At 41.4% G+C, this 23,759-nt stretch overlaps 1 protein-coding gene across 6 annotated transcripts in view; it reads left to right on the forward strand.

Moving 5' to 3' along the window:
* Window positions 1–22,264, forward strand: part of PPP2R5C (protein phosphatase 2 regulatory subunit B'gamma) — a 115,706-nt gene extending 93,442 nt beyond the window's left edge. For 3 of the 6 annotated variants that reach the window (XM_061612166.1, XM_061612167.1, XM_061612169.1), the window contains 4 exons: window positions 7,261–7,362; window positions 8,985–9,057; window positions 12,365–12,481; window positions 19,310–22,264. In XM_061612166.1, the coding sequence (XP_061468150.1) occupies window positions 7,261–7,362; window positions 8,985–9,057; window positions 12,365–12,481; window positions 19,310–19,441 (424 nt within the window). In that variant the 3' untranslated portion in view covers window positions 19,442–22,264. The remainder of the gene's footprint in view (window positions 1–7,260; window positions 7,363–8,984; window positions 9,058–12,364; window positions 12,482–19,309) is intronic. The other 3 variants (XM_061612168.1, XM_061612170.1, XM_061612171.1) reach the window with 2 other exon arrangements.
* Window positions 22,265–23,759: the final 1,495 nt, after the last annotated feature.

Consider the following 23,759-nt stretch of genomic DNA (forward strand, 5'->3'; position numbering starts at 1 on the left):
ATTGATAGTGACAAACAATGCATGATAAATCTGTACTTCAGCACAATGGGGAAAATGCTGAGTATTATTAAGGATTGATTTACACTAACTGGATGTAGGTAATCCATTGATTGGTTTTAAAGTAACATTGATTACTTTACTGAAAAATAGAGAACTGTATTTTTTGCCTCTTAACCACTTGTGGCCATCCAGTCATTCTGTCCTAAGCATGAGTAATATCACTGTGCGTACACACAGTATGGCACACCTTTTTACGTATTTAACTTGCATGATGCAAATAGCCATACAACTGGTTTACCTTTTATATCTGATGGTATAACATGTGGTAGATTACGTTTGCAGAATAACTTTTAATTTCCCTGGCAGGGAATGCTGCCTAATTCAGGTGAAGAGCTTTTTATTTCTTTTTTCCCCAGTATTGTTTTCTAATCTGCTAAATTAGTTTGAGATGTGAGCTGAGGAGTATTCTGATCTTCCCCCTTACAAATAGCTATAATCTACTAGGAATGTATCTTGTATAGACTGTGCAGCTGTACTCAGGAGGCATTTTAGCCCAGTGTGTCTACAAAGCATAATACTATTGACATAATACTATTCACATCAGTTGCTATAAACAAGTTAGATGTAGTTTAGGCAGTGTTTATATCTTTTACAGAGGCTTCTGTTACTGTGTGGAATTTGGTAACATGCACAATTAGTAAACGTAATGTTCTTAAATTGCTAGAATGATTTATTTATTATTTATTAGATATATATCCCACCCTTTCTCCCAGTGGGAGCCCAGGGCAGCAGATAACATAAATACCCAATAGAAGAGTGTGAGGCGTCCTTCCCTGGCTCTCCCTGTCAGGTTCCTACCTGCGCGTGGTTACTGCCTGTCTCTAGGCACCACCAGGGACTCCACCAGTCCGGACCGCTCTCTCTTATGGTTTCTCTCCCCGCTCTAGCACAGATCTCAACAGATCCCCCTGCTAGGCAACCACCAGTAACGTCCCAATACTAGTATTCCCAGAGACTCTGAATACTGGTATTGTTATTCTCTTCACCGCTGCCACCATTTGTTACAGTTCCCCTTCAGCCTCGGTCATTACCTTACCCTCCCTTCTGGTCTGTGAAACCCCAGCCAAGGATCAGGCCTTTGGTAAACCAAATTAAGTATTTATTACAGATAACAAAGCTAACAAGATTAACAAGATTTCTTCTTAAGGCACATAAGCATATGGTTTTACTCAATACTAATCCGAACTCCACCCCCCTCCTTCTTCACTCTCTCCTGGCAAACAACTCTCTCAAACCCCACCAAGCAATCCACTCTTTCTCTTCTCCCCCCCCCCAGATTCCACTCTCACTCTTCCTTTTATACATTCAGCCATTTTAAACACTCAGCCAATCATCTCGCATTCTACTGCCCATTCACTCCCCCTCTTTCACTCCACTTACCATGTATCTTCTAAAACAACAACACTTACCATATATATATTAATATAGGAACATCACATTTCCCCCCCCTTAAACAACAGCAGAGTACTATTCCTGTTCCAGGATTTATACGTCGCGTTAACAAATAAAAGTCTCTACGGGGAAAATGTCTTTCTTTGTTCCTCCGTCTGGTCACGTCACTGCAGTCCCAGCCACTTGCCTGGAAAGTCCATCGGCCAGTACATTGTCCTTGCCTTTTATGAACTGGAAGTCCACTTGATAGTCCTGTAGGGCCCAGGACCACCTCTGCAGCATAGTGTTATGGTTTTTCATAGTCTGCAACCATAAAAAGGCCCGATGATCCGTAGTCACTGTGAATCTTCGTCCCCACACGTATGGGCGCAACTTGTTCAGTCCCCACACGACCGCTAGGCACTCCTTCTGGACCGACGAATAGTTTTTCTCCCTCGGCGTCAGCTTGCGACTCAGGTACGCCACTGGATGTCTAGTGCCTTCTCTCTCCTGTAGCAAGATGACTCCCAGCGCGAGGTCCGACGCATCTGTAGCCACGATGAATGGTTTCTCATAGTCTGGTGCTATTAATATGGGTCCTTGGCACAAGGCTTGCTTCAGTAGATCAAAAGCCTTCTGACATTCATCCGTCCATACCACACGCTCAGAACACTTCTTCTTTGTTAATTCATGCAAGGGGGTTGCTATTTCCCCAAAATTTCTCACAAACTTCCTATAAAATCCAGCCACACCCAGAAATGCCCTTACTTGTTTTTTGGTTAAGGGGATCGGCCACGCTTGTATTGCCTCCACCTTGCTCCATAAGGGGGTGATTTTCCCACTCCCCACCTTATGTCCTAAATAGATTACTTCCTTTAGTCCAAACTGGCATTTCTTAGCTTTTATTGTGAGGCCTGCTTTTCTTAAGGCCTCCAATACTGTTGTCAGGTGTTGGACATGCTCAGGCACCGACTTGCTAAAAATGGCCACGTCATCGATATAGGCCACTGCAAAATCTGACATGCCTCGCAACACAGTATTGATTAGCCTCTGAAATGAACTTGGTGAGTTCCTTAGTCCCATGGGTAAGGTCACAAACTCATATAACCCATCTGGTGTACTGAAGGCAGTTTTGGCTCTGGATTGCTCGTCTAGTTCCATTTGCCAAAATCCTTTACAGAGATCTAGTGTAGAGATAATGGTTGCTGCCCCCAATAACTCTAACATAGCGTCTACCCTAGGCATAGGATACGCATCTGGGACAGTAATTTTATTGATTAGCCGATAATCAATGCAAAACCTGGTCGTTCCATCTTTTTTTGGAACCAGGACAATACTTGAGGCCCAGGGACTGATGGATTCCCTGATCACTCCTAATTCCAGCATATCTTCCACCTCCTTTTTGATCTCATTCAAAACTTTCCCATTCACACGGTACGGAACAGATCTGATTGGGGCATGATCTCCAGTATCAATGGAATGTATAACTATACTGGTTCGGCCAGGTTTGTTGCTAAAGAGATTCCTATAGGTTTTCAAAACTCTCAGAATCTCTTCTTTTACTTCCTCCTCTACCTCCGCTGACCATTCCACTTGATCTACCCCTCCTTTGTCTTTGCTTTCCTGTACCAAATCTGGAAGTTCAGGCCCACTTCCCTCAGGGAATAAGGTAACTTGCAACACCTGTGCATCCCTGGTATGGTAAGGCTTCAACATATTTACATGAACCACTTTGCTTTTGTTTAATTGGTCTGTGGTGATTACATATGTCACTGTGTCAAGCCTTTCTCTGATGGTATATGGTCCTTCCCAGTTAGCCTGTAATTTGTCATGTTTCCTGGGTATGAACGCCATAACCATATCTCCCACATCATACACACGTTCTCTGGCTGTTCTGTCATACCAGTAACTTTGCTTCTCCTGTGCATGACTCAAATTCTCTTTCACTACTTCCATCATTGATGTTAATTTATTGCGGAATTCCAATACAAAATCTACTACAGAAGTTTTGTGCTCTCCCAGAGTTCCTTCCCATGAATTTTTTAATAGTTCCAAAGGTCCCCTCACTTTTCTAGTGAACATGAGTTCAAAGGGTGAGAAGCCTGTTGACTCTTGAGGGACTTCTCTATATGCAAATAAGAAGCATCCCAAACGTTCATCCCAGTCTTGTGGGTGATCTTGAACATAACTTCTTATCATGCCCTTCAGAACTCCATTGAATCTCTCAGTTAGCCCATTAGTGGCGGGATGGTAAGTAGTGGTCTTTAGATGTTTTAGACCACAACATTTCCACATACATTGCATCACTTCTCCCATGAATACACTGCCTTGATCTGTCAGCACTTCATGAGGGAAACCCAGCCTCATAAAGATTTTTAATAAACCCTCTGCCACTACAGGGGCTTCTACAGATCTCAGTGCTTCTGCGTCTGGGTACCTGGTGGCAAAATCCACCACCACCACTAGATATTTCTTGCCATGCCTTGTGGGTTTGGAAAAAGGGCCCACCAAATCTATTCCCACTCTATAAAAGGGTTGTCCAATTATAGGAAGGGGCTTTAAGGGTGCCTTGGTCTTTACTCCACTCTTTCCCACCTTTTGGCATATTCCACAAGATAGACAATGTTGTTTTACATCCTTGGAGATATTTGGCCAATAATAATGTGCAGCCAATCTCCTCTTGGTCTTTTTTATTCCCAGATGTCCTGCACATGGGACATCGTGGGCTACCTCTAGCAATCTGGTTCTGTATTTGCTAGGTACTATCAATTGCTTCACTGGTTCACATTCATCCTTTCTCTCAGCAGGCATCCACAGTCTATATAAAATCCCATTCTCACACACAACTTGATTCCTCAGTTTGTCAGTGAAAGGAATCTGTTGGGTCAGGGCTTGTTCCTTTACCTGCTTCAGACTTATATCTTTATGCAGCTCTTCCCTGAATTGCTCTGCTTCTTCCCCAGAGACCACTTGATACAGTTTGTCTTCTTCAGCAGGCCTGCTAGTGGTTGCTATGGTGACCTGAGGCTGGTTAACAGATTCCACCCTGTTTGTTTCAGCCCCCCTTAATATGGCTTCTTTTTCTCTGCCAATTTTCTGTCTGGTCACTACATAGATCTTTCCTTGGGCGCCCATTACATCCCTTCCCAGTATTACTGGTTCTTGTTGCTGGGCATTAATGCCTACTTTATATCGGCCCTCTCGGCCTCTCCAAGCCATATCCACCAGGGCCACAGGCAAACTTTCTGGTTGACCTCTCACTCCTTGGATAGTCACAGTTTCCTGAGGTAATATTACCTCAGATTTTATTAAATCTGGCCTCAGTAATGTCTGAGCGGCACCAGTATCAAGCAATGCCCAATAATTGCCCCTTGTACACTCACTTCCTCTCTCAGACTTGAATCAAGGTCTGTTACTTCTGTCCAGTTTATCTGGCAAAACTGAACCTTTTTCGCTGTTTCTAAAGCCTTGGGCTCTGTTTTCACTGCCCTTGTCTGAGCAGGATTACTACTGGGGTTGGCAACCTCACATTGAAAACGTAGGTGCCCCGGTCTACCACATTTGTAGCATAATTTCTCCTCACTTTTAGGGTACACAGATCCACTCTGGGGTGTCCTGTGCCCTTCAGATTTTAATGGAGGACTCACTCGCTGTGGTACCACATCCCTTCTGCCAGCACTATATGGTCTGGGTTTAAACTCTCTTGATGTTTTCCCCACCCAGCCAGTTCTATTAGAGGCGAAGTGATCCGCCATCTCTGCGGCCTCCTGCACAGATGTAGGGGAACGGTCTTTGACCAGGAGCCTTATTTCTGGTGGTAACTGATGGTATAATTGATCCAGTATCATGAGGCTTTTCACCTCTTCCACTGACTGAGCTTTGGCAGTACTCATCCACTTTCCAAATATATCCATCAACTTTGCTCCCAGTTCCACAAAAGACCTCCCTGTCTGTATCTGGCAATTTCTGAAAAGCTTTCTAAAATAATCAGGCCCCAGTCTGAATCTTTTAAACACTGCTTCTTTGAATTCAGCATAGGTGACGGGCCTGTCTGAGGGGAAATATTGGTATACCTCAGCCAATTCCCCTTTAATCAGGTTTGATAAATACTGCATGTATTTATCTTCAGGTAGCCCCCACAACTGAGCTGCTTTTTCAAAGGTGCTGAGGTAAATTTGAGGATCTTGACCAGGCTCATAGACAGCAAAGTCCTTTGGAGTAATTTTTATTTTTGCTCCATCTCTGTCTTTCCTTGTCTCCTCAGAGTGAAATTTCTCTCTATCAAATTTTAACTTTTCTACTTGTAATTCAGCATCCAATGCTCGTTGCTTCTCCCTCTCCTCAAACCCCAATCTCATTCTCTCAATTTCCAACTCCCTCTGTTTTTCCTTCTCTGCACCTTCCATCCTCAATCTCTCAGCTTCCAACTCCCGCTGTTTATCTTTTTCCTCAGCCTCAAAGACCCGCTGCTTTTCTTTCTCATCAGCCTCCCATCTTAACTTCTCTCTCAAGTACTCTATATAAGCGGGATTGCTTAAATATCCTTCTGGGGTCTCTTCCCTGACAGGTTGTTTTTGCTGGGCAGTTGCAAATCCTATAAGTGCTACCCTCAATTCATCTACCCCTTTACCCTCGTGAGGTAAATTGAATGTTATGCACTTCTCCACCAGCTCCTCTCTTTTCATTTTTATGTATTCAGCCATGGTGTTTGAGTTCACTCACTCTTTGCCACACACTCTTTGCCAGTCACTCTCACAAGTAATCTTGTTTTGTTATTTCTGTTTGCCACACCACTGTATCTGGATTCTCTGTTGTTCGTATCCCACCGCTACTGACACCACTGGTAGGCGTCCTTGCCTGGCTCTCCCTGTCAGGTTCCTACCTGCGCGTGGTTACTGCCTGTCTCTAGGCACCACCAGGGACTCCACCAGTCCGGACCGCACTCTCTTATGGTTTCTCTCCCCGCTCTAGCACAGATCTCAACAGATCCCCCTGCTAGGCAACCACCAGTAACGTCCCAATACTAGTATTCCCAGAGACTCTGAATACTGGTATTGTTATTCTCTTCACCGCTGCCACCATTTGTTACAGTTCCCCTTCAGCCTTGGTCATTACCTTACCCTCCCTTCTGGTCTGTGAAACCCCAGCCAAGGATCAGGCCTTTGGTAAACCAAATTAAGTATTTATTACACCGCCCTGAGAGCTTTCTGCTATAGGGCGGTCTAGAAATGTAATTAAATAAATAAATAAATAAATAACAAAGCTAACAAGATTAACAAGATTTCTTCTTAAGGCACATAAGCATATGGTTTTACTCAATACTAATCCGAACTCCACCTCCCTCCTTCTTCACGCTCTCCTGGCAAACAACTCTCTCAAACCCTACCAAGCAATCCACTCTTTCTCTTCTCCCCCCCCCAGATTCCACTCTCACTCTTCCTTTTATACATTCAGCCATTTTAAACACTCAGCCAATCATCTCGCATTCTACTGCCCATTCACTCCCCCTCTTTCACTCCACTTACCATGTATCTTCTAAAACAACAACACTTACCATATATACATTAATATAGGAACATCACAAAGAGCATTACAACATCTAAAGAGTGATTGTTTTTTGTGATGAGACATAATAGATAGAGAATACATATCGTGTTTGACATACTTCAGCTAATTGAAGCATCAGTTGACTAATTTTGGGTTTATATGGTGTGTGTCTATTATATGGTGTGTCTCTGAAACTTCCAGAGAGAGAGAGGCAGACCGCCTACTCTTAATCAGAAAAAAAGGAGGTTGTAATAAGTCTGAAGCCCAAATTTTACTTTATAGGACAATACATGGCTTGATTTACAATGCTTTGAAACTCTTCATGGAGATGAACCAAAAACTGTTTGATGACTGCACACAACAATTTAAAGCAGAAAAACTTAAGTAAGTTTCCTCTTGAACATTTTTCTCCCTCTCATTATGTTTTCCACTGATTTCTTAGAAGACCTACTTTTACTTAAAAAATAAAATCTGTGCAGCTTCTTGAAAATGTCCCGCTGCTGCTGTTATCATTATGACTGTTTAATATTGCACTACTGTATATTGTTTCACAGTGTTTACTTGAACTAAGTGAAATCCATTAATCTTGATTTAGAAAGGGCCGATTCAGAATTCTCCATCTTGTTTTGGAGAATACTTGAAAAAAGCCTGAATTCTTTCTGAGAATTCTCCAGAGTTCATCCTAGGAAACACCTAGGAAACACCTCTGCCATCATTGGATTCCAATCTGTCTGCCCCTCTTCCACCGTTCCTACATTTCCCCAAAATGAATTTGTGAAGCAGAGAGAGGGAAGCCTGCCAAGGCATCCCACAAAAGACAGTTGGCTCCTCTTAAGTTGCCAGCTCTCTGCAATAAAAGCTACTGAGCATGCTCAACAGTCCCATTGAAATCTATAGTTTTTTATATCTATATTCTAGGAGGAATAAAAAATTATATTTTCCAGAGTCAATAATATTTATATCCCACATTTCTTCATATATTTCAAGGAACAGCCTGTAGTTTAACTCTTTAAGGACTGTATGAAGTAGGTGGGTGGTATTCCTCATGGCTGGTGAGTAAAGAAGAATTGAAAAAAAGTACACTTCTGAGAACAGTTTGACAAACCTTCAGCTTTATCCATAGCTGCTGTATTCCCTCCTCCTTCCCTCCCAAGGCTTGACCCTACGATGAGGCAAGGTGAGCAGCAGATGAGGAGGGGTGGAAGATTGTGCCCACCTCCACTGCCCATGAGGCTGCCTGTCACCACCACAACCAGCCTCCACCACTGCCTGCCCACTATAGGACACCACCACAAGGAAGCAAGCAGCAGCACTCTTAACAGCAGGTCTCTCCGGAATATGGGTCTCCCACTCTGACACTCTACGGTTGAAGGTGGCCACAGGAAGTTGGCCGCAGTGTGGCTGCTCTACTATCATTTTGCTGTGATGGCAGCAAACACTGTTTAGAAACAGTCTCTCTTTAAACAGTATTTACCTCCATCGCAGCAAAGTGGTGGCACAGGTAATTTCTGTGGTCACCTCAACCATAATACCTCATTCTGAGGAAGGGACCCTTCCTCAGTGCATGGCATTAAGCAGTGAGGATGGCTCTGGGAATTCTGGGAGATGATAGAGAAGACTGAGAAAGGCAATGGTGGCGGCGGCAGCTCACCTTAAGCAATGCACAGTGTTGCAGCAGCCCTTCCTTCACCCATCTCTAAACTTTATGATATTTATGAATGTGGAGCAGGGAGAGAAATCCCCTACCAGGACAAAATTCTCAAGTTGGGGAGTTGGACTTGGCTTGTAATGACTCATGTTTTCTCTGGTGTGTGTAATATTCATAGGTTCTTAGGACTGTTGATCCCTCCCTCTTAAAGAGAGATATTGTTATATTCATAAAATATGTACTACTCTAAACTAATAAATAAAAAATCCTGTACCTTCTGAAGTTTCAAACGCATTTTAATTTAATTTGTTTGAAAAGTTCATTGAGCTTTATCTGTGATGTGGGTTTTTTTCCCTAGGGAGAAGCTAAAAATGAAGGAACGGGAAGAAGCATGGGTTAAAATAGAAAATCTAGCCAAATCAAATCCCCAGGTATTTCAAAAATATTCAGAGGCTGGACATTTCAACTGTTTATCAGATACTACTGGCAGAATAAGGGCCACCACAGATGTAGCATTTCCCTACTCATATTTTTAAAGTATGTAAAGCAGATGACTAAATATGGCTGAAAGTGGGCATCCTTTGGTGGATACCAACGATTATATTGTTTCTGTGGCAATAACAAATACCAAACAATAGCCTGGTTATTAAAACTCTTCTTTACATAGTCAGTCTTTACTAGGTACTTTTTATCTTCTAAAAGCAGTAGCTGCTAGTGGTAAGCGATTTCTCAAGCAATCGTGTGAATGAGTTATTGACAAACCATCAGAGTCCACTGTTTGCATGTAATGTTGGAAAAGTCCAAGCAGAATACAGTGTACATCATTTCCAGGAGAGATTCCAGGAGCCTTACAAGATACTGGTCTCATACTTGTGACTCATCAGACACCACAAAGACAGATTCAGCCATTTTCTGCATATTTAACCCATGCTTGAAAAACATGAATAGGGAAATGTTTCATTATAATTGACCCTATATTATTTATTGTATCAGTTGAACTGATACAGATTTACAGATTAATAGTGCTTTAAAGTTTTTTTAAAACGTTACTGTGCAGGTTGCCAACTGGATTGTATCCAGAGTAGCTCTTCTGCTCAAGTAAAGGTGAGGTGATCCAGTAAAAGCTGTTAGTAACAGAAGAGGGAGTGGAGGCTGTTTTCACCAATTCCCCCTGTGGTCTCCTACACCAGCTCCCATGCTGTTCTGTAGGGTCCTCCATCCCTTCATTGCAGATTTTCAGGAGGCACAGAGAGATGAACATGGAGTTGGCAGAAATTGCCTCCCTTCCCTCTTTGGTGAGCAGAACTCCACTTACGGGATTGAACTGCAGCAGTGTGATTGTCTTTTGGCACATCTACAGTAGAAATTTAAACTAGTTTTAAAATTGGTTTAATTGGAGGTTGCTGAGAAGTCTGTTGGAATCACAGGACTTTTAGTTCTTTTTATAGAACAAAGATCTCAAACTGTTTTAATTTTCAGTATAGGCATGTCATTTGCTGAGCTGAATAGTTGGTGGGTTTTTTTTTTCCATTTAATGGCAGCTTCCTGGTAACTTTGTAATATCTATACAGAAGATTATTATTAGAAGTATTAATTCAAATAATTTTATTTGGTTGCATGTGGTGATGTCCTGCTATTTATTCTATCAGATGGCATTAGTGAGGTCCTGAAAGAAATTTGACAAGACAGCCAGTAGAATATTTCTTATCAATTAAGACCCTTGATGTGGGCTGCACTTCACCCTAGACAGATTTACAGACAAGTAAATCCCATGGAATGTGGTGGGATTTAGTTCTAAGTAAAGATGCAAAAAAATTGTGATGGGGTCAACTACCAAACGAATCTAGAAGTGACACTGATGTTAGCTGTGCAAATATGGTCAGTTGTTGTGAACTGCCTTGTTTTAATAAACCCTGTTGAACACACGGGACTTGCTTCTGAGTAAACATGCACAGGAAGTTGCTGCCACGATACATTAAAAAATTGACATCTTTTTCAGAGAATATGGCTAAATTACAAATGGTTTTGTTTTGCACTAGAATATGTTGCTTTGTTAAATTCCATTTTAAATTTCAGCAAAGAACATTTTATGTGAAAGCACACTAATTCAGATGATCTCAAAATTTGTAACTCTTACAACTTTTACAAAGTTATTACACATGTTGCTTGTGTGGATTAGAATGTATAAATAGTGGATTCAATTTCATGTAGACATTAGTTCATTACTGAACATTTTTTCAGATTAATTTACTCAGGTATATATTACTAAGTTATTCAGGTATATATTTCACACAGAAAATAGGTTAAAATATTAATTGGACTGTTGGGTGATTGTTCAGATTAGTAACTTTTCTTGGAGCAGATTTGCTGACTTAATAAAACTTGTATGCTTTTTTTCTTCATTGGCCTAGTTTGCACATCATGGTAAGCCATAGCTAATGGTTTACCATGATCTTGTCTGCTTCTCCCGGATAGCATGTGAGAAAAACAAACCATGATCCTTGGCTTAGGGTTGCATCCAAACTGGGGGTTGTAGTTTGTTTGAGTGAAGCCAACTGTGACCCCCGGTAATGGCATTAATTGTTTTACAGTGAGATGTGAATGAGACCATAGTCTCTTATCATTGGGAAGTGCTAACACCAATAGTTGGGCCAATGTGAACATTCTAACACATTGAACTTCTCTGTGTGACATATATTGAGTCATCATTTTGTGCATTGATTGGTCTTACTCTTCTTGTTCTTGTTGGTAATCAGCCAATATAAAGGTGTTTTCTCTAAATGTTACTTTTGATTGCATCTGGGATCCAGAGAGCTAGTTTAGGGTTTAAATGTACCCAGGAGACAGACAGACAGACACACACACACTTTGAACAACACACTTATTTAACAAGTCAAAATCTGCTTTAGAAATCCTGTGTTTCAAAAGTCGTACAAGTGCAAAGCCACACTGGGAGAGCCATTCCGTTCCATATTTCCATTGTGGGAACATAAGAGCCCTTCTGGATTCAACCAACAGTGCATCATCCAGCATTCTGTTTCTCATAGTGGCCAGTCTGATGCTCTGGGAAAGCCCCACTAGCAAGGCATGAAAACAGTAGTCCTCTCCCTTTGTTACTCCCCAGCAGCCAGTGTTGGTGGCCTCCAAACCTAGAGGGTGCATATAATCATCATGACTGATAGCCATTCATCTCCCATACAGTTCTCTGATCTCCCTTTAAAGCCATTTAATCTAGTGGTCATCACTACAGCGAATTCCATAAATTAAATGCAGTATGAAGAAGTTCTTTTCTGTTCTTAATCTCTTATCAGTCAGTTTCATTCGATAAAAAAGAACACTTTCTCCTTTATACATAATTTTATAAACCTTGATCATGTTCCACCCTTAACTAACAATTAATGGTTTCAGCACTGACAAAATGAAAGTTACATTTTTATACTAATTTCATTATTTTCATAGGATATATAGCTTTAGATATATATATATAGATATCTATATATCTATAGATATATAGATATATATATAGATTTAGCAAGCAATTTTGACTATCAAATCTCTTACTTTTAAGAGACAAGCTATAACAGTTCATGGTGTGAATCTAAAACACTTTGTACTTTAAAATGTGTAAATTACTATTAATTAATTGTGAGGTTAACATTTCTGGCATTAAAATTGCTGTTTCTAATTATCAATTTTACCATCAAAAATTCTGACATAAAACATTTTGCATTTGGTTAGTACTCAGTATATAGTGACACCTGTCTGGTGAGCAGTCCTGTTGCAATGGAAACAGATGGGCCTTTAATTGAAGACTTGCAGGTGCTGAAAAAGACAGTGAAAGAAGAAGCTTGTCCGGTAAGCACAGAGGAAGAAAAATTAGCCTACTCATTCCAAACTTGATTCAGAAATTACTCATTTGGGTTATCAGTTCTACTTTTCCTCTCTTAAGTGGCAACAAATTTGAAATGAGCAGAATAATTTTCGTAATTTCCAAGCTGAAGTTTCCGATTAATAAAATGGTTCTTGAAGCTGTTAACCCTGTCCCATTGCATATGTGACTGCTTAATAAAACTTGCTAATTGACATCCATGTTTTTAAATCTCTTCATCCCATGTCAGCCACCTAACCACAAGCCTGCTCAGCTGTGGCTTCCCTGACATCAGAGGAGCTAAGCCTGTGATTGCCAGGTGGGCCTGATGCCCTCTGCCAAAGGCCCACTGAGAAATCAAATCACATCTAGTTACTCATTTCTATATAGTATTTGCAGTCTCTAGTGTGGAGTGTAAATCTGCAGTTGCCGGTGGATAAAACGGCACCCTTGAGGACTTTTCTTAATGCCAACAAAGCTTCTGATCCCACTTCCTTACTGCCGCCGTCGTCATGATGCAGTGAGAATAGTTACCTTTTCCCCCTTTGAAAAATATATAGAGCGGAAGGAGGAAGTTGGAAGAGTTAGCTGAAGAGAAAACACAGTGACAAAGAGGGTTGGAGGAAAGAGAAGTAATCTGGGATGAAAAAAATGGAAATGGACTGCCTTCGGGTCGATCCCGACTTATGGCGACCCTATGAATAGGGTGTTCATGGTAAGCGGTATTCCGAGGGGGTTTACCATTGCCTCCCTCTGAGGCTAGTCCTCCCCAGCTGGCTAGGGCCTGCTCAGCTTGCCACAGCTGCACAAGCCAGACCCTTCCTTCTCCGCAACTGCCAGCCGGGGGGCAACTGGGCTCCTTAGGACTATGCAGCTTGCCCACGGCTGCACAGGTAGCAGGGCATGTAACCCCTGAGCCACTCACTGTGGGGGTGATCTTTAGCTGGCCCTTGACACCCAGGAGACACAAGCAGGGATTTGAACTCAGACTCTGGACTCCCAGCCAGGATGTCCTCCCCACTATGCTATACCAGCTGTCAGAGCATCTGGGAGGGGTTATAAAGTGGGGTGCTGCAGAAGTCAGGAGAGAGAGAATGGAGTGCCATAGAACTGTCTGTTTGCCTAGGAAAACACATAATGAATCCAGTGAACTGGAACTTCTTGAAATTGTATAATTTTAAAAGGTTCCCATTCCCACCACAACCACCATCATCATAATCAGATCAGAGAACACATCTGTCTCCATTGACTGAACAATAACAAATCACGGATCTGGTTGTTTCTAATGCTGCCATGGTGCAAAAACATAGTTCTGTGGCATAGTTCATAATTTTTTACAAGGGATCCCCTCAAAATCACCCTCAAATTATAGGTTACCTCTGTGTACACATATATGTGTTCTGTTATTTGTTGGTAGTTTTGTTGTCATCCTGTGTAAAAATCATGAGGATCCATGGCTTGGGTCAATATGTTTGTGCTGCTGGCAAGCACAGGATCTGTGTTGTTTACTGTGCAGTCTACCAGTGTGATCTTTCATTTGCTGATGGTTCTGGAAAGCAAATTCAAGAGGATCCTTTTTAATTCTGCAGGATCCAATTTTTACCTAGACCCTTGGAAAAGCAAAGAGCGTGTCTGTGTGTGTGTTTTCTCTTTCTGTAGGGGGAAACTGATCAGGGGAGAGGGGTTAGTGTTCAGGGTGCACTCTGAAATGTGCCCATGGGTTCAAAAAGGTTGGTGACCCCTGGTGTAAACATATATTGCATATTTAAATATGATGCCAATGTTAAAAACAATTGGCTTCATTAGAAGGTTTGACCTCAACTAAACCGCAATCTCCAACCCATTGACGTAATAAACCTTAAACAAAACTATGCATGTAAGAAGCCAGCAGGGGTATGGGGGCTTTCCAGTGTTTTGCACCGCCTGCAGCATGTACGACTATCTGCCTGTTGGACAGAAGTCGTGGGTGTGCCCTCGGTGCAATGAGCTCCTGGCTCTCCGGGAATGACTTCATTTCCTTGAGGCCAAGGTAGCAGACCTGGAAAAGCGGAGAGAGGCAGAGAGGTGTGTGGAGGAGGCCTTCAGGGACGTTATAGCTGTCCTGCTATCATGGAGAACGATGGTCTCGGGGAAGGAGAGCATCCAGCTGAGGAAGAGGGAAACGATCCCTTAGAAGGGACCCATTCCTTGGGGGATGAGCAGCTATCCTCTCGTGCCGAGGATATATCTCCAGGGGGTGGAGGGATCCTTGTAGTGGGTGATTCGATCATTAGGAACATAGACAGTGGGGTGTGTGATGGGCGTGTAGACCGCAAGGTGTTTTGCCTGCCTGGTGCGAAGGTTGCGGATATCGCCCGTCGTTTAGATAGTTTGGTAGACAGTGCTGGGAAGGAGTCAGTGGTCGTGGTGCACGTTGGCACCAACGACATGGGGAAATGCAGCCGTGAGGTCCTGGAAGCAAAATTTAGGTTGCTAGGTAGGATGCTGAAAGCCAGGACCTCCAAGGTGGCTTTCTCTGAAATGCTACCAGTTCCACGCGCAGGACCAGCCAGACAGGCCCAGCTTCGCAGTCTCAATGCGTGGATGAGACGATGGTGTCGGGTGGAAGGGTTTGGATTTGTTAGGCACTGGGGAACATTTTGGGACAAGCCGGGCCTGTACAAAAGGGACGGGCTCCACTTGAACCAGAATGGAACCAGACTGCTGGCACTTAAAATTAAAAAGGTGGCAGAGCAGCTTTTAAACTGACTGAGGGGGGAAAACCCGACAGGAGCTGAGAAAGGTCCGGTTCGGAATAAACCTCTCCCCTGGGATAAAAACCAAAGAAATGATGAAATTTTAAAAGGGGTAGGCCTAGAAGTAGGCATTGTGAGAGCAGGGGCACAGGATATAAATTCAGAAGAGCAAAATTACCACAGGCCTAACCACAAGTGCCAAAGACACTTGAAGAGAGACACTGCTTACAAGTGCCTGTACGCTAATGCTAGGAGCCTCCGAACCAAGATGGGAGAACTGGAGTGCTTGGTCTTAGAGGAGAGCATTGATATAGTGAGCATAACCGAGACCTGGTGGAATGGAGAAAACCAGTGGGATACGGTTATCCCTGGATATAAACTATATCGGAAGGACAGGGAAGGACGTATTGGTGCCGGAGTCGCTCTATACGTGAAAGAAGGCATTGAATCCAGCAAGCTCGAAACCCCAAAAGAGGCAGTCTCCTCCACAGAATCGTTGTGGGTGGTGATACCATGCCCCAGGAGGGACTTAATACTGGGAACGATCTATCGTCCCCCTGATCAAAATGCTCAGGGAGACCTTGAGATGAGATATGAAATTGAGGAAGCATCCAAACTAGGAAATGTGGTAGTAATGGGTGACGTCAACTACCCGGACATAGACTGGCTGCATATGTGTTCCAGTCATGACAAAGAAGCAAAGTTTCTAGATATTCTAAATGACTATTCCCTAGACCAGTTGGTCATGGAACTGACCAGAGGGACGGCAACCCTGGACTTAATCCTCAGTGGGGACCGGGACCTGGTGCGAGATGTAAGTGTTGTTGAACCGATTGGGAGCAGTGACCACAGTGCTATTAAATTAAACATACATGTAACTGGCCAATTGCCAAGAAAATCCAACACGGTCACATTTGACTTCAAAAGAGGAAACGTCACAAAAATGAGGGGATTGGTAAAAAGAAAGCTGAAAAACAAAGTCCAGAGGGTCACATCACTCGAAAATGCTTGGAAGTTGTTTAAAAACACTATATTAGAAGCTCAACTGGAGTGCATACCGCAGATCAGAAAAGGTACCACCAGGGCCAAGAAGATGCCAGGATGGTTAACGAGCAAAGTCAAGGAAGCTCTTCGAGGCAAAAAGTCTTCCTTCAGAAAATGGAAGTCTTGTCCGAATGAAGAAAATAAAAAAGAACACGAACTCTGGCAAAAGAAATGCAAGAAGACAATAAGGGATGCTAAAAAAGAATTTGAGGAGCACATTGCTAAGAACATAAAAACCAACAACAAAAAATTCTATAAATACATTCAAAGCAGGAGACCATCTAGGGAGGCGATTGGACCCTTGGATGATAAGGGAGTCAAAGGTGTCCTAAAGAACGATAAGGAGATTGCAGAGAAGCTAAATGAATTCTTTGCATCTGTCTTCACAGTGGAAGATATAGGGCAGATCCCTGAACCTGAACTAACATTTGCAGGAAGGGATTCTGAGGAACTAAGACAAATAGTGGTAACGAGAGAGGAAGTTCTAAGCTTAATGGACAATATAAAAACTGACAAATCACCGGGCCCGGATGGCATCCACCCGAGAGTTCTCCAAGAACTCAAAGGTGAAATTGCTGATCTGCTAACTAAAATATGTAACTTGTCCCTTGGGTCCTCCTCCGTGCCTGAGGACTGGAAAGTGGCAAATGTAACGCCAATCTTCAAAAAGGGATCCAGAGGGGATCCCGGAAATTACAGGCCAGTTAGCTTAACTTCTGTCCCTGGAAAACTGGTAGAAAGTATTATTAAAGCTAGATTAACTAAGCACATAGAAGAACAAGCCTTGCTGAAGCAGAGCCAGCATGGCTTCTGCAAGGGAAAGTCCTGTCTCAGTAACCTATTAGAATTCTTTGAGAGTGTCAACAAGCATATAGATAGAGGTGATCCAGTGGACATAGTGTACTTAGACTTTCAAAAAGCGTTTGACAAGGTACCTCACCAAAGGCTTCTGAGGAAGCTTAGCAGTCATGGAATAAGAGGAGAGGTCCTCTTGTGGATAAGGAATTGGTTAAGAAGCAGAAAGCAGAGAGTAGGAATAAACGGACGTTCTCCCAATGGAGGGCTGTAGAAAGTGGAGTCCCTCAAGGATCGGTATTGGGACCTGTACTTTTCAACTTGTTCATTAATGACCTAGAATTAGGAGTGAGCAGTGAAGTGGCCAAGTTTGCTGACAACACTAAATTGTTCAGGGTTGTTAAAACAAAAAGGGATTGCGAAGAGCTCCAAAAAGACCTCTCCAAACTGAGTGAATGGGCGGAAAAATGGCAAATGCAATTCAATATAAACAAGTGTAAAATTATGCATATTGGAGCAAAAAATCTGAATTTCACATATACGCTCATGGGGTCTGAACTGGCGGTGACCGACCAGGAGAGAGACCTCGGGGTTGTAGTGGACAGCACGATGAAAATGTCGACCCAGTGTGCGGCAGCTGTGAAAAAGGCAAATTCCACGCTAGCGATAATTAGGAAAGGTATTGAAAATAAAACAGCCGATATCATCATGCCGTTGTATAAATCTATGGTGCGGCCGCATTTGGAATACTGTGTACAGTTCTGGTCGCCTCATCTCAAAAAGGATATTCTAGAGTTGGAAAAGGTTCAGAAGAGGGCAACCAGAATGATCAAGGGGATGGAACGACTCCCTTACGAGGAAAGGTTGCAGCATTTGGGGCTTTTTAGTTTAGAGAAAAGGCGGGTCAGAGGAGACATGATAGAAGTGTATAAAATTATGCATGGCATTGAGAAAGTGGATAGAGAAAAGTTCTTCTCCCTCTCTCATAATACTAGAACTCGTGGACATTCAAAGAAGCTGAATGTTGGAAGATTCAGGACAGACAAAAGGAAGTACTTCTTTACTCAGCGCATAGTTAAACTATGGAATTTGCTCCCACAAGATGCAGTAATGGCCACCAGCTTGGATGGCTTTAAAAGAAGATTAGACAAATTCATGGAGGACAGGGCTATCAATGGCTACTAGCCATGATGGCTGTGCTGTGCCACCCTAGTCAGAGGCAGCATGCTTCTGAAAACCAGTTGCCGGAAGCCTCAGGAGGGGAGAGTGTTCTTGCACCCGGGTCCTGCTTGCGGGCTTCCCCCAGGCACCTGGTTGGCCACTGTGAGAACAGGATGCTGGACTAGATGGGCCACTGGCCTGATCCAGCAGGCTCTTCTTATGTTCTTATGTTCTTATGTTTCATCGTTGAGTAGAAACTAGTTTAGCTTTATTAGGTGAGGGCTGAAATATTTCTAGCAATACATATACTTCAGGTAGATAGAAAAGGGTAATTGGTTGTCATTCCCTCCCTACCCACCTCTTTCCAGTATTCTGAATAGTCCTGGCCCAGTACAGATCCTGTCCAGTGCCTAGGGCTAGAAACACATGATTACCAAATAAGAATGAAAATCATTATGGGGGGCAGTTGCTCATCTCCAAATCTACATCACCCATGTCATTCTTCCCTTCCTCTTTTCTGTCTCTGCCAGCTGCTATTCTTACCACCATCAGTGCTATAGTAGGAGCCTGCACTCACACTTAAAAGCCATCCTCACAGCTACCCTAGCATGGTCAAAATCAAAGCTGTAAATCCATCCATTGTAGTGTTGCACTGTGCTTCCATGGACCTGTGGTGGCGACTCCTAGGAGGATGTTGTCTTGGTGGCAGCAGCACAGCTGGAATAGGCACCTGTGGTGGAAAGAGGGAGGGTTAGATATAGTTTGCTACATGACTGCTCACCAGGGGGAATGGCTGTTAGCCTAAACAACTTGCAAATTATATACCAATAACAATAGTGTGTGCCAAGTATGAAATTTTTAGATTTGGCAGCTTCCTAAAGAACCAGGGGGATGCAAAACTATATTCAGAGGTGTCCCTGTATGGATAGCATAGCATCAACCAAGTCATTCCAGCAGTAGTCCAGTGGTATAGCCAACTTGCTGGCATAAGCTTCCTAATACTACTTTTCTTGGGAAGAACCAAAGCCACATGTTTTGTAATAAATCACTGCATTTTAAAAACAATTGTTTTGATTTCAGGCCCTGAAGGATCAGAAAAAGGATCGTAGTATGGTGCGGCGCAAGTCAGAACTGCCTCAGGATATCTATACCATGAAAGCCTTGGACTCCCATTGCCGATCTGAGGATCTAATAACACATGATGGGCATTAGACTATTCAAGTGAAAACTTATTTGGAGGAAAACCCCTTTTTTCTGGACTCTGTTCCACAGTAGAGAACTTACTTTTTTGTGCCATACTGATCAGTTACACACAAGTCAAAGCTTTTCAGTCCCATTCTGTTAGGCAATAACTTTGATACAGTATGCACAGCTCAAGATTAGTAGTTCAAACAATGGTTAAATTACCTGATTCTGTATGCAGAACCTTGATTGATAAGTATTAAACGAAGACATTTTCGTGGTGATGTTGGCATAGTTCTAACCAATCAGAAGCATGCACTTTTTCATATTGCTGAGAGAAGAGCAGTCTTTTGGTACAAATCATCAAGCACTGTTGCTGCACAGCCTTCCAAATCTTTTTGGGCTGCATCACCTGTTACACTTTTCTTTTATTTTGGCATGGAAAGCAGTTATGAGTAGGGAAATGCATGGAGCCATAATGTTGATCAGCAAGTTTCCAGTACGTACACATTAGGAAACTAGAGTTGGTAGCAGTTTCTCACTCATGTATATTACACGTTTGTGCACACACAATAAAACGCATGTGTGACTATCATGTGATGGTCTACACAAGCATTCCATGTTTTTCTCTTATATGGAACTGCTTTCTGAAGTGGCCATGCATGGGTTTTCCTGATTGGAGGTTGTACTGTCTGATAGGTTGAGGCCATTTTCTTTCTCCCTCCAAAGTTGGTACTGTGGCGATAGTCAAGATTCTAAATTCATATAAAACTATTAGGCATTTTTATAAGACTGAAAAAGCTTGCAGAAAAAAAACGATTCTGCATTACTGCCTTTACACATTTCTGGCAGCTTGGAAACATACAGTTAAACTGTTATCTCAGTGCAGCTTACAGAATGGTAATTTTCATGGCAATCTTCAATCACAGCTAATTTTTAGGACCTCTGAAAATTGTTTCAGAGAGAGGCACCCTCTGAGTACTTTATATGGATTGAAGCCATATCTTCCAATCTTTTAGTATATAATAGAAGCTGAGTATTTTGGAACTGAGTTGGTGGAAGAGGAATTTGTGTTCCTGAAAATGAAATCCTGTCTGCCTTGACTAGAAATAAATTGCATTTTTTAAAAGTCATTGCATAACTTTTTTGTTCCTCAAAAATTACTATTTTATTCACCAAAATGGCTTCACTGTTTTTCTCCCTTACCTGAGTTTTTACTCCGTGGCCTACTTTGAACTCTAAGAGTTCTTTTGGCAGACATCATGAGGCCAGCTAAGTTGGATACATTTCTCTGGATGATGTAGTTGGATAAGAGTGCAGCATCAATACCTTTTTAGATTATTTTTAATGAGGCAACAGATTTCTAATTGCATTCTGCATTTTTCAGATGCCTGTCTTAAAAGCTGAAAAGTGAGTTACAGAAGTTCTGCTGTAATATTTTCTGTGGTGAAAAGCACATGTAATACTACACACCTCACAAGAAAAAAAACTCATCTGAGTTGCTGTTGATCTTCAAATGCTGCTAAATATTCCACAAGATTACTTGCATGTTATGAGCTCTTTTTTATTGTTGTAGATGGGAAAGCACGAAGGCATTTTCTAAATATATATATATATATAGTGCTTTGTCTTCAATATTTGATTTCTCTCAGGGTGGCCAGTATTTTTAGACTTTTGTATCCTGCTTAAGAGCTGAGTTTCATTTGGGTTTTATTTAGAATGAGTGATTTCTTTCTTTTGTGTCTGGCAATATCATAACAGTGTTTAATGTCTTGATGCAGAAAAGTTAAAACGTGGCTTCTTTAATAATAGGTTTTTAAGGAAATAAAGTATCTTGAATCCATAAAAATTATTGTGCAAAACAGGCATTTATAGTAACCTTGTGCAGATGTTATGCCTGCTGTCTGGTCTCACTTAAAACAAAATGTCCAATATTTATCATAAAAGCTATGGAAAGAAAATGTGGTGTGATGGGAATTAGTGGTAAAACAGAGCTAAATTAATGTAAAGACCACTCCAAGCTTCAAATAAAATGCCCACTCTGTGTAAAAATAATTCCTGTTAAACTTGAAAATAAATATGGTTTACCATAATGAAAAACAAGTAATTTAAAGCAGTTTAAAGATGTCTTCCCCTTTTTGAAGGGGGGAAAGGGTGCTTTTATAATTGCATAAGGCAACATCTATATGTATTTTGATATACCATTGTTTGAACTTCCATCTTTAGCTGGTAACCTATCAAATACCTTTTTTATAATTAGGCTGTTCAGTAGGTTCATGAAAGAGGTTTCTGGAAAGAAGCACTCTCATTTTATCCTCGGGGGGAGTGGGAAAATACTGTATATCAATGTTTGGTTGTGTAACACTCAACGTATAAGATCTTTCACTGTCTAGATTTTACTTTTGCTCTTTACTGAAGATAAACATTCACCAAAAAGCAAACGTTCTGGGATAAGTGGAAAAATTATGCCATGACTTGCTCTTGAGATTTTAGGCCAGTGACAAACTTGCCTGAGCAATATTCTAAAATTTAGCAGCACTAATTGTTTGGCTTGTTTGTTATCACCATTTTTATGCTCTGTATAAGTTCTGTATTAAATTATTCTAAAAACTAATGCATCCAAAATAAAAATGTGCAAATAAAATATAGTTTTGGTGACTGTTATTCTTCATAAAGTTCAGTGTTAGCCATCTTCTTATGTTCTCCAAAAAAAATTTATGCCTGTGCATCAGGAATGTCAAAAAGAATATTACAAGTGTCTTTTTTTGTGTGGCTTTAGTATGGCTTCATTTTAATATTGTACATACATTGTACTTTGTTTTATTGTAATGAGTAATAAAAATGTAGACTTCATATTTTGTACAGAATGGTCCTATGTACAGAATAAAAAGTTCCTAGAAACAGCAAAAAATATAGGTAAGTGGCACAATTGTTCTTTATACTATATCTGTATCTTTATGCTTTAGTTGAATGCTATGTTCAAATGTACCAACATATTTTTTAATATTTTATAATTCAGATTTCTTTTGTTCAGACATTGTTTTATGAAGAAAAACTTCATGCACCTGCCATTTAATATGCTCTTTTATCTAGTTTTTCAGTTCTAAAAATGGTGTATTATATGGATTAAATAAAGAAATGGAATTTTACCTGCTCATCATAAAACTACATTTAACTTTAGAACAGTATCTTTTGACAAGAGTGCAGATTATGTAGGTATCTAAGAAAAAAACATACAGAGCAAAACCTCAATAATGCCATTTGTAAAAGGTTACATCAGCTACAGAAGACTCAACAAAGCATCCATTTAATGAAGCGGCCTGTTGGTGGCCAAGAGAAGATGATGATTCCTGTTTCTCTCCTCTTGACAAATCACTCCTTTGTAGGACCTCTGCATATAATTATGAAAGTTACATAATATGTTGCCTGAAAAATAAGGCTTTTGACAGTTGGGTTTTCCTAGTGCAAAATGTGGAGGTTTTAGCAATCCAGTGTCTTGTTGCTCCATGCAAAAAATGGCTGCTACTCTTAAAGTTATAATCTCATTACCTAAGATTGAGGAGGATTTGAGGAATTTGGGTAAATATCGATCTGCGCTTACTGAAAGACAAATCTATTTTCTGCAGTTCTTATGCTATTAACATTAGGCGTACAAGCTCTCATTGAGGCAAGATTCTTGATGATGGCAGACAGATGTGAGGAGCTATTCCCAAAGGGAATATTACATTCTATAGGCATTTTCCACCATACATTTTACTCTTGCTTTTTCTCAAGTTTACTATCCAAGTGGTGAATTTTGTCTATGGAAGTCATTCACATAGGAGTATCACTGAGCCCTGAAGAACACAGAGTAGCTACTAACCAATGATAGATTGTACGGTGTCAAATCAACCTATTTTACAGCTTAAATTGTCTGGAGCTGTCCACCAATATGTGAATCAGGTTGTACAGTGTCAAATTACCCTATTATATGTCTTAAATAGTATGGAGCCATCTACTAATATGTGAATCTTGACAATGCCACACAATAAGCATTATATTTCAAGAATATGACCATGCCAAGGGATACAATTTTCTTCCTTTGGAAGCTTGACAAAGTCCAAGCTTGAGCAACTTCCAGAGGTGTTGAAAGATCTTACTTGGCTTATAGCAGGAGTGGCTAATTGTTTTTGGCCCATGCGCTGCATTCATTCCTGGCCAACACCCCAGAGACTGCATGTCAGCAGTGGATGTAGCCACCTCACACACTTGCATGAACAGCCACAGGTCGACAGACCCCCTTCTCAGCTGATCCATGCTACTTGTGCTTTTCTCAATTTAATGCAAATGCATAATGGGTTATACTCTT

Source organism: Rhineura floridana, chromosome 2 (genome assembly GCF_030035675.1).
Source record: "Rhineura floridana isolate rRhiFlo1 chromosome 2, rRhiFlo1.hap2, whole genome shotgun sequence".
NCBI lineage: Eukaryota > Metazoa > Chordata > Lepidosauria > Squamata > Rhineuridae > Rhineura > Rhineura floridana.